General features: G+C 36.4%; 1 protein-coding gene across 1 annotated transcript in view; it reads left to right on the forward strand.

Annotated features, from left to right (window-relative positions):
- LOC149805182 (uncharacterized) overlaps positions 1–12,077 on the forward strand; it is a 106,905-nt gene that overhangs the window by 47,253 nt on the left and 47,575 nt on the right. Inside the window, exons 10-13 of the mRNA XM_089948139.1 lie at positions 1,000–2,842; positions 3,656–3,737; positions 8,138–8,187; positions 9,534–9,620. Of these exons, the coding sequence (XP_089804265.1) occupies positions 1,000–2,842; positions 3,656–3,737; positions 8,138–8,187; positions 9,534–9,620 (2,062 nt within the window). The remainder of the gene's footprint in view (positions 1–999; positions 2,843–3,655; positions 3,738–8,137; positions 8,188–9,533; positions 9,621–12,077) is intronic.

Genomic DNA, 12,077 nt, shown 5'->3' on the forward strand with positions numbered 1-12,077 from the left:
ATCAGTAGAATAAAAACACTTTTGTCTGCAGGCACATTATACTAAGGCAGATCAGGATCTTTGTTTACAATTTAACCTGACTTAAAATATAGTGTATCTTGACTTGTCTGATACAAGTTCATTAATCTGTGATACCAGGTTCATGATCAAAGACTGTGACAGAATTTTGTACTGCTCTTATAGCTATCTTGTGAACACTCAGGCATGTAAGAAAAAGTTTTGTTAACAGATTTGCTATGTTGGAGTTTCTGGAGAGACAGTTGCAATACTCGGGAGTAAAAAAGAATAAAATAACAGTCTTATCTTGGATACCTGGAAATACATTTTGGATAGTAGACTATCAGCCCCTTGAAGAGACACTGATTTTAAATATCTTGTATATATGTAGAGTTCTCATTTTTATTTTTGCATGTGTCTTTTAAAATTTTCCAGCAAAAGTTCACTTGTGGTATGCAATTTCCTTGTGTGGAATTTTGAATTATTACATGAAATACTAGGAATGCTGGCATACTGAGATCCGTTATCCAAATTAAGTGTTTTTAAAATATAATTGGCTTGCTCATAGATCACATGATTGGAGTAAATAGTCTTTTTGCTCATATTATTGCACTGTATAGTGCATTATTTTATATCCAGGTAATTTCATTGATTGAAAACAATGGTGTATATACTTAAGTTTCTAACATGTACATTGCATTTAAGGATTTTACCCTTTTCTGGCTGTTACATATTTTTTATATGCCTTACTTCAGTTGCCTAAACTTCTTCAGTTCTTTATAGTCAGGATTTTGCTGCTGTACCAATACACCTTTACATATACATCTTGCTACTGACTCTTTGCTTTTCCTTGAAGACTACTTTTTTAAAAGGATTGGTCTTTTATCAGGAGCTGGCCTCCCTTGAGTGACCTTGAAATATGTGGCAGTGGTCATTGTCTGTATATTTGTGCTATATTTCTGTGTTTTCATCTTGATATTGTTTCTTTCTCTCTTACCACAGCAGCAGCAGTTGGAACTAGTTAAGTTCCAGAGGCAGCAGCTGGAGCAGCACCAGCAGCAGGTCAACATGGCTCAAATGGGAGTGGATCCTCTTCAGATGTCCTTGGTTTCCAGTCAGCCTCTGCAAGTGCCTCAATCTCCCCATGTTCCCCAGTCCCCTTGTGTGCCTCCTCAATCTCCTCTCGTCCAAAGACAGAACTCCATTGAAGCCCCTCATACTCCCAGGGAATACAACCACCGTGAGCTTCACCAGCAGTCTTCACAAGAATTCATACCAATGCAAGTTAGTCCTGTGACCTCTCAAGTTCCAGCAATAACAACAGATATTCAGCATAGATTACAGTTTACTCTATCAAAGACAATTTCTAGTGAGTTTGATCGTGTGATTCAGGCTCACCTCCAGAATTCATCAGTGAACCAAAGATCAGAATCCTCACAGACTAGTCTACAATCCACACTGGATCAAATATCAAACTTTAATCCACAAATGGAATTCCCATCAGATCTGGGAACAGTGCAAACATCCCAGATTTCCTCCTATGTGTCCCCCGTGCATCTGTCTGCTGGTCAGATGACTGCATTTAGTGGACCAAGTGGAGACAGCCACAGTGAAATTCTGTCACAGATTATGAGTACATTGGACAGTCTTCCAGAAAATGTGTCCACCTCTCTTCAGATGCCAGATTCAGATGTGATACAGTCATTACAATCACATTTATCAGCTAGTGAACCAAATCAAGAGTCATCATTCAGAACATTTGACACATTTACCTTTAGAAATGCATATCATGACGATTCTTTATCCAGCCCGACTTTGTCTCAGAACACTCATCCAAACTTTATGTCCAGCTCTGCCCCCTTGATAGGGTCTCATAGCCAAACATCTTCTGAACAAATTAATCCTTCCAAAGAAAATATCAAACAAGAACTAATTAAGCACATTCATTCTGCACCTGCTGCATCAGTAGTTTCTATTCCAGCATCATCCAAAGTACAACAAAATCCCCAACTTGCATTCCAAAGCTCAGGTTTATATGGAAAGGATATTAATTATTCTAAAGATAATCCACGGACATGTGAAAACTATATTAGTCCAATTCAGCTGAAAAATAGTGAATTAAAACGTAGATTATCTGCAGGTCCAGAAGACTTTATTCATATCAATACCAAAAAATCTGCTTACAGTGACAATGTTTATTCTAATTTGCAACAGCAGGAATCACTTGCTAAACCTGGGACCTATGTTAAACCGGCTCCTATAAAATCTGGTAATCCTAAACTCAGGACTAGGAGTAAGTCTGGTGATGAACAACCTGATATCTTTAAACTTCGAATGAGGAGTAAATCTGGTGATGGACATTCTGATTTTATGAAGCCTAGAATGAGGAGCAAGTCGGGCGATGATTACAAATTTCACCTCTATTTCATGACACAAAAAAATAGGATGGAACCTTTAGCATCCCACAGACCAAGGAGTAAAACAGATGAATATCTATCAAACTGGGAAAAGTCTCCAGATCCACTCTCACTTTCAGATGGTGCTGGAGTTTTCAGAAACCCAAGTGGACTTACAGGTCTTAAAATTAGAAGGAAAAATCGGCCGGCTCCTCTGTATATTCCTTCCCATTCTTTAAATCATTGTGGATTTCAGAGTAACCTCAGGTCCCCACGTGTGTGGCCTGCAGATGGAACAGAAGGTTCAAATAGTATGGTTCCACCATATACACCACCTCCAATGCTCAGTCCAATACGGAGTGGCTCAGGACTATTTTGGTCCATCAGTGGAGCTTTTCCTACTTCAGTTCCAGTCACACCAAGGTCTTCGTTATCACTCAGTAGATCAGGTAAGCACCAAAGTTATTACATAGTACTAATCAGTGTGTTAAATGTTTCTTTGAAAGATTTTTTCTTAGATTAATTAGTCATTACGCTCATGTAAAATTAAGTGGATTGGGCTATATCTACTAACAGTGCATCTGGAAACGTACAGATTAGCAGGTGTAGTACATCTGAGGAATAAGTTGAATACTATTCTATAATATTTTGTATCTGTAAGAATAAGATGATTGTGTGTCAGATGCCAAGAATACATTTAGAATCTTATTACACTATTTGCCTAAACATTTATTTGGGACCCACAAGTAGTTGTTACCAATCATGAAAATTTCCATCTTTTATCCCTTATCAGATCAGAGCTTACCTTAAAATTTTCAAATGTTATGTGACAAATGTTACTGTTAGATGTAAGATGTCAAAATATTATGCTATTTATCTGTTATGATAAGATGTAACACTGCATTTTGGAGAGGGGCTTAGATATTATCTCTGCAGCTTTACGTTAGGTTGTGTTCTGGTGAACCTATTGAGACAGAAGTGTTGCCTGAACTATGCCTTTGCAGAACATTGCTCAAGCACTTTTATTTGGTACTTGAATCTTCCTGTATTTTGTTTAAGCACTTGTTTCTTAAAGCTGTGTATTTCTGAGTACTGAAGGACTTAACATTTTGTTTTTTCTTTGCATTATATGTTCTAGATGTGTTGGGTAGATTATATTAATTTAATTTTGCCCTGCTGTTACGTGTTATTATCAGTCATATATATGGGAGGTTGGAAGACCTTAAGACATGTCCTCATTTCCATAACCATTCATCATACAGGGAGTAGCAGTGGCAGCTTAAAGAAGGAGGAAAGTCTGGAACAGGTTGAGGAAGAGACAACTCCAGAAACAGATGTTAAACCGTAAGTGTTGGCTGCCTCAATTGTAGCATTTTCACCATTTGTTTATGCATCCGTGTCATACTACATCATGCATTATTAGTTCACTAGGTCAAAGCTCAGAGAAGGCAGTTTTCAACTAACTGTATGGATATTGTGATAACTTTTCTAAAAAAAAAAAACAACCTGACATTTCTATTTCATTAAAAATGGAAAGTACATGTACGTTTTACTGGAAAAACACTGAATTGCACTTTGTACATATTTAGTTGCTCATTGTCAGTGACAAAGACCTGTCAACCCTAACAATTTAACCAGATTTTGATGATATGACCCAAAATTATGTATTTATGGTATGATTGCATGGATAGGTTTTCATGGTTAAGTCTAGATCCAGGTTTTCATATTAAACTTAGTTTTTTGGTTCAGGATTTTCACATGAGTTGGTTTTCTAGATTTGTTTTCATATTAGGTTTAGAGCATCCACCTCAATTGAGGGAGGTTGTGGGTTCGATCCCCGGCCAAGTCATACCAAAGACTTACAAAAATGGTACTAACAGCTGCCTTGCTGGGCGCTCAGCATTAAGAGGTTAGTGTTAGGACTGGTTGGCCTGTTGTCAGGATAATGTGACTGGTGGGACATCATGCTACATGTCTGCGGCATGATGCCCCAGTGCTAGACATCACTGTAAACTGCCACACTGCAGACATCGTAGGGATATGACTGACAAATTTATCAAGCTAAATCAAAAACCCAAATCACACACACATATTAGGCTTCGATTTCTGGATCAGGGTTTTCATATTAGGCTTGGTTTTCTGGATCCATGTTTTCATATTAGGCTTGGTTTTCTGGAACAGGATTTTCATATTAGACTTGTTTTTTGTAAACTGGGTTCTCTAATTAGACTTGGTTTCCTGGATCTGGGTTTCTATATTACTGTGTTCTGGATTCTGTTACTCATATTAGACTTGTTTTTCTGGATCCAGTTTTTCATACTTGGGTGTCTGGATCTTTATTTTCATATTAGACCTGGGTTTCTGGATTCAGGTTTCATATTAGACTTTGTTATCAGGATCTGGGTTTTCATATTAGGAAATGAGGCTAACTATACAGAGGCACCTTAGGTGCTTTAATCTATTTTTGTTTTTCATTCAAAACACCCATTGGATGAAGATTTTGCTTTTACATTTTGGCATCCGATCATCTGAAAATATTTTGATGATGGAGAGGACAAACAGCCTTGTAAAAAGTTCAAACAAAAGTGTAAAATAATATTTTAAAAAAGCAAGAACTTTGGCAATTAAATCTACTGCATGCTGTGTGCACTTGAGAATTGGCCACAGTGGGCAAGATGATTGTCACTGCCATACGAATTTCAAAAAGCATACAGATTAGGTTGCATTGAAATCTAGCCCTAAGTCATTGACCTCAGTGGAGTTTGAACAGTTATGTTAGTAACAAAACTGGAGGTCATTTTATGATCAAAATCTATTTTTACAAATAACTGAAGCTGTTTTGACCATTACAGTATGTGATGGAGCATTTGCTGGGGAAAATATGTTCTCATTATTAAATGATGATTTGAAGATGAGAAATGTAAGCTGGAATAGCCCTGTTTCATTAAAATCAGACAATTTTCTTTGATGATTGCATATATAAATATGGTGAATCCTTCAGTATACTTAAATGGCTGTCTGTGCCATTTGGTACATTTAGCAGCTAAAGAGGGGCTAATAGAGTTTTAGTGGACATACATTTTTAGGAAAAAAACAATGGAAACTTTTACAAATGCATTTGGAGAGAAAAATGCAATTAACTTAAGGGCAAAGGTATAAGGACCAAAAGTGGCAAGTGTGACAAGACAGTTGGACTCTAAGTGGTGTATCACTGTCAATATTGGTTGCCAACTGTAAGATATTTCTGAAAATTTGGCCTCCAGTTTTAATGTTGCTGTCCACAGCACTGATTATTATGTGAGTAAGGTATTGACCCCACCCCATGTGTTACATTTTCAGACTACCATCATATAACACAACAGAAAGATCTTAATCTGCACCATTTTGTTTGGATGACTAATTCTAATTATTGGCTTAGACACTAATGATAGCAATGCCAATGCTTTATACGTCTTGTTCAACTGTATGTTGACTCAAAATTGTTTTATTTTGAAAGATCATGTTTGAACTGGACGCTTAGTTGGAGAGCATTCATTTGGTCCCATACATGCAAATCTCTTGAGGAAATGTATTCACACTGCTGAAATCATTTATCATTCTTGTTGACACATTGAGTTATCATTGCATTTATATGATAGCACAATTCCATCATTTTTTGCTGTTTCAAAACTTAAGGATGGATGTACAAGTAATCGAATATATGGTGGAAATGGAACCTGGTTATAATTTTTCTGGAAGATGTTAAATAAGAAAAACAACCTAAAAGCTTGAAAACATGAGCTAAAGAAAGAGAACATGGATTTTCATTTTCATATTTTAACATCGGTTGAAGAAAGGAATTTAACTATGACCAGATTCCCCCCCCCCTTTTCAACTTGGGGTGTGTGTCCAAATTTAAATCCTAAATTATCACGAATCAAAGAGAAAAAGTCAGATACACTTACACTTGGCACAGAAACAAGAAAATACATGGCTAAAAGTTAGCTTGATATAAGTAGCCTTCGTGAATTCGGTAAATATGCAAGAGACTGAGTGATAGTAATTACATATTTAAGAGATTTCTTCAGTCATGAACTTTAGCACAGTGAAGTTGCTGATGCGTCAGAAAGAGTGATGAATGGTTTTAGCAGTGTGATGTGAATTCCAAAGAGATTCTCATGTGCAGGACCAAAGGAAACCAACTGGCAAGATAACTTGGAAGCAGAGCTTTTGAATTTCCAAATGAACAAATTGAAGATCATAAACATTGTGTTGACTAGAAGTGGGATAAGCAAACTTTAGGATGCAAATGGCGAGTTAAACTTGTTGTCCTGTATCATGAAGGCAGTGCTTGTTATTCCCGGTGTTGTTGAGAGCGTTCTCATTTGTTGCAACCCTACCCCACCCCTCAAAATCCAGGTCATCTACCATATATTCTCACATTACGAGTCCAACTGCCAACAGAAAAGATCCTGATCTGCCATAGCATAATGCACCTGCAGTTCAGGGTTTGTATTGTTTTGTTCTGCTGATGACTCATAACAAACTGCACAGACCCAGATCTTCAGGTGCATTATGCAATGGTAGATCTATGTCTGTGCTGTCTGCAGGTGGACTTGTCTTAAAGTGACTATATACAGTTGGTACCATGAATTTTTACTTGTTTCATAACTTTTTAAGACATTTCTGAAGTTAAATAAAATTTGGTAAGTAAGAAAACATCAAAAAAGACTAAGACATGTTAAATATTAACTCATTACTATCAAAATTTCAATTTGAAGCCCCTGTTTGTCTTTACATTCTGCAATCGAATCTCAAACTAAGGAGTCAACAGTTACCATATATACTTGCTTATGAATCCAGTCCAGCTGCAGACAGCACCAACCCAGATCTTTTGTCAAATAATGTGCCTGGAGACCTAGATCTAGGCAGCTTGTTAGAAGTTATCAATAGAACACTCAACCCAAACCCTGATTTGCCAGTATATTGTGATGGCAGATCAGGGTCTGTATATTGTTTGCAGTTGAAGTGAGTATATACATTATGCCATGTAGTCAGGGACATCTTCGTTGTGTAGGAAAATCTCTAGTTCAGAATTGTCTTACACTGTTATCTTGGTCAGGCATGGTACAAATCATGAATATGAGAACATAGTCAAAGTTACATTGCATCTGATAATAAAACCCTCAGAGAGACAACTCACCATTTTAATTCAGATATATATGGGTTTTTTTTAATAATACTATAAAAATGTATTCCTTTTGATGCACTATTTATTATTTGTCACAAATATTGAAAGATAAACTTTTTGGCATCAGACACAAAAATAAGAACAGCTTGATGTGATTGTTCTGTGTCCTGTGCAGAGACCTGAAGTCTGTTTTAGTTATCAGCTTGGCTTCTAAATTTTAGTTATGAATATGCCTGGTAAAATTGGTTCGATCAGAATCGAGGAGCCTGATATATTTTTGATGAAGCATTGGTGATGAGTGAATGGGTAGTAAATTATTTTATCACATTCACAGCAAGATTCTGTGACTTTAAACTGTATTCTTTTCTTCCTTGACTACCTTTAATAAATTTATAGTATAAAGAGGCTATGGGGGATGGACCACTGTCCAATTGAGAAACAGTTTGATAAAGAGAGTGAATTTATCACACTGACATCATTGTATACAAGACACTCAGGTCCATCCTTTATTGTTTACTGATATATTTTTTCATACTTGGTACAAAAGAAGAATTTCAGTCTTTGTATTTTGCAGCCATGTAAACGTGGGTCCACAGTACCAGGCAGTTACTCCTATGTTCAGTGGTAAGTCTCTTTAAGTCAGTCTTCCAGTAAAATGATCCGTCATATTTTTGTGAATTTTTTTGACCCAAAAGGAAGTTGTACTTGAAAATAAACCTCATTGAATAGTGTTTTATAGATATGATTTTATTTTAGAGATAGAGATCTTTGCTACTTTTTAGAAGTTAATAAAAACATGCAAGAATTGAAACCAACTTTACATCGAAGAGCTTGTCAGTAACAATTAGAAAGGCATACTTTGTTTAGGAAGGCCCTTGATAGTTTCCTATGCATTTTTGTATAGTTCCAACAAGTAGGCACAAAATATTATAAATTCTACACTGAAAAAGATGGAGGTACCTACATCTTGAAAAGACATTTTCATTCCTTGAATTAAATGAGTAATATGCCCGTGATCGCTATATTTCAGTTAAACTTTACCATAAAAATGCAAGTCATAATGGACTGCAGACCAATACTGTGATTCAAAATGTATGAGCTATTATTATGTATGCACAATTACATTTACAGTATTTCAACTCTCAACCCTTGTGGTTTGACAACTTGGTATTTTCACCCAATGACAGACACAAGCGCAAATTGTCATTAACTTTCAGAGATCACTAGCACTGGTTATAGATGAGTTCAATATATGCTTGACATTCACATTAAGATAGGGGGAATCATGGGTGGCAGAGTGGTCTAAGTGGTCACTTCACCTGTCTATATTGGTTTAAGTCTCGGCTCAGCAGTGTGGGTATGTGAGAAAGTTTGTCAGCAACTTCCAGTTGTCAGTGTTTCTTCCTGGGGGTTTTCCTAGGTTCTTCCACCACCAAAATATACTGGTGACCATGTATAGTTTGCTGAAATATGTCATTAAAACCCACAAAACCAAATCAAACCTTAATAAAGATAGGGTTATAATCAAAGAAAATGAAATGATAATGATAACAAAATAGTGCAAAGGTCTCTTATGTGTAGATCACTCAGCTAAATGTATAATAATTTAGTGTTTTTGTACAGATTTCTTAATATCAAGGCATGAAAGACTTTCTGTCAATTTTAACTCCCTTTAAAACCTGTAAGATTTCGAGATTCTGATTTGGAATCTTTAATGTGCATAATAAAATAATAAAGTGTGCTTTGGAAATGTAATGTAGTTGAATGAGTTTTCATTTTTAATGACTCATCTGATCAATTTTCTCAAGAGGTTAAATTCATATAAACTATTTATCCATCAAAGGAATGTATTAAAAAATTGACATCTCACAACTGTATGTTGCTACCTTATTTTTCAGCTGCTTTGTGCATCACTTCAGTTTGAAGCAGAATGATTCACATTTGTTTATCTACTTTTATTTTTGTTGTAGGCAATAGAAAGGAAGCTCTTAAAAGTATCAGTCGAGAGAACATTGTTTGGGAACCCAGTGTTATGGGTGATAACACTGATGAAGATGGTATGTTTTCTCTTGCTAAGAAGCAGATGTATATAAGGGATTTTTTCAGCTCTACTGGACATAGACCAGAAAAGTTTATGGATGGTCATTGTCCATCATCTGTCTGTTAACACAAGCTTGTTGTCATTGTACCTCCTAAACTATTTTACCTCAATGGAACTATCTTCAGAATATAGCTATCTTTACTCCTGTCAAATGGATGGCTGTATCAGCATGGGGTTTTCATCAGTAGACTTTGTTACAATACCTAGTTGGTCCTAAATGAAAATGGTGCCAGAATGACTTTATTTAAAAATCTTCTTATTTTATTGCTCATTACCAACGATTTAATTCATATTACAGTACCTATATTGTGAATTGTGCTGTTTTTATTTGTAATAAGCAGGTCACACACCACTTATCATCATATCACGTGCATGGTTATCAAACACAGGTTCTTGTTTAACCTTAGTTTCAGATAGCATTCCTTTATTTTCCATTTAAGGCTTTTTGCTGATTCAGTAGTCCCTATTATTATATTAAGCCTGGTTGATTTGATTATCTTGTATTTTTCTGTACTCATCTTAGCATTGCTTCCTTTTTTGCATTTAAACTGTATGTTTACATTTAGTTGCATCGAAGAATTTTGTTTAGCTTTCTCATTCTGGAGCCGAGTTTGAGCAGGGTTTAGGTAGGAAAAGCCCCCTTGGACACCCAACCCCCACCTTTTGCTTGTCTTGTACATGCAGTTAAAGCAGGTTTTAGGTAGGAAAAGCCCTCTTGGACACCCCGCCCCCCACATTTTGCTTGTCTTGTACATGCTGTTAAAGAATAGATAGTTGGCCCTTGTGCATCTCTGCAGCATGTAAAATTGCTGCCAACCCGCTGGTCCAGTGCCAGCCAATTTCATGCCAGACTGTGTCAGAACCAGAGTAGCCTGTCCATCAGGCCATTTGATTTTTGGGCATATCAAGTCAAAAAGAAATATTAAAGGCCAAGTGAAAATTAAAAACTGGATTGTTTCTGATAACTGCTCATTAATGTAGGAGATACAAGATTAATATCTTGCTTTTAATCTGCATTCACTAGATGCTTGCAACTCCAAATAAAGGTCCTTTAGCATCTATGTGATGTCTCATGACACATGCTACTTCCAATTCCCAATATGGTGGTATTTTGGATGCCTGGAAGTCACCATAGGCTTAAAAAACAAACACTGCCAAAGAAAAAAGATGTCTACAAAAGGAGTATGATACTATCAAATGAAAACAATTGTTTGGTTACAGAATTTGGTTGGGAGATGGAAACTGGATGCATGCTAAGACCATGACAATGCTGTTATAGTTCATTTAGCTCAGCATTATAAATGAGCCTCTCAAAATGTACCTAAAGTTGCCAGATTTATTTTGCACATGTATGATTTCAACACCATCTATATAATCATACAAAGCAACAATACTCTTGCAATATATCCTGAAAAAGAGCCATTGTGTGCCATAGGGAAATATACAGAGACGAGTCTATCACCAACATGAGTGAAAATGTAAAATAAAGTGAAAATTAGACAATGTTTGAATTAGGTAAATATATTTCAAGAAGCTTATTTGAAAATTCACTGAGCTACAGACATGAATCTCATTTGCAATGAGCAGCTGAACAAACTGTAAACAGCCTTTAGATGAGGTTTGTATTGATCTGGATCAACTGGACAGTGAACATCATTGTCCTGGTCAGTAAATGGTGGACACCTTATGTAGAATTTAGTAAAGTATGATATAAATTTCTTATTTTGTGTTGTTCTTTGTTCCATATTTCATTGTATTAAAAAAAACCTGATATTCATGTCTGCTTGAATTAACCAATTATTCATTAACTACATTTAGTCTTTGATGAAATATAGAAACAGTTAGTTATGGACATGACCAATAGTATTTTCATGTTACAGGTTACTGGTCATGTGGCTTGCAGGATTTTTTGGCAAGTTTCACACAATAAGTCAATGGTTTGATGAAGTTTGGGATCTCGCCAAGTTAAGACATACTTACAAAGTTAGAAAGAAGGTTCATTCCTTGTCTTCGGAATTTTTTTGTTCTTGTTCTATGAATGTCAGATATCAGAAGGATTATCCAAGTCTGTCTGGAAAATATTAGAATTAGTGTCCCTGTTCCCAAGAGTAGTCACACTCTCCTGCTAGGGAGGAGTAACACCCTCCCCATTCCTTGAGGGCAGAGAGTGAGTCACACACTCGTCAGGAGCAACACCCTCAAGGGTAGAGAGTGCATTACACACACACACACAACCTCCGATAAGGTGAGGAGCAGCACCATCATCAGTCACCATTCCTGTTATCAGTGATGGGATCAAGCTTCGATCTAGGGAACTGTCTTTCTACAGACCCGTTGTCCCTCTAAATCCCTACAGCATGTTTGGCCTTCCACTGCAGGGAAGCAACTGGCCCTACTTTATTTAAATATAGTT

Source organism: Sinohyriopsis cumingii, chromosome 2 (assembly GCF_028554795.1).
Source record: "Sinohyriopsis cumingii isolate HCF-2022 chromosome 2, ASM2855479v2, whole genome shotgun sequence".
Classification (NCBI taxonomy): Eukaryota; Metazoa; Mollusca; class Bivalvia; order Unionida; family Unionidae; genus Sinohyriopsis; species Sinohyriopsis cumingii.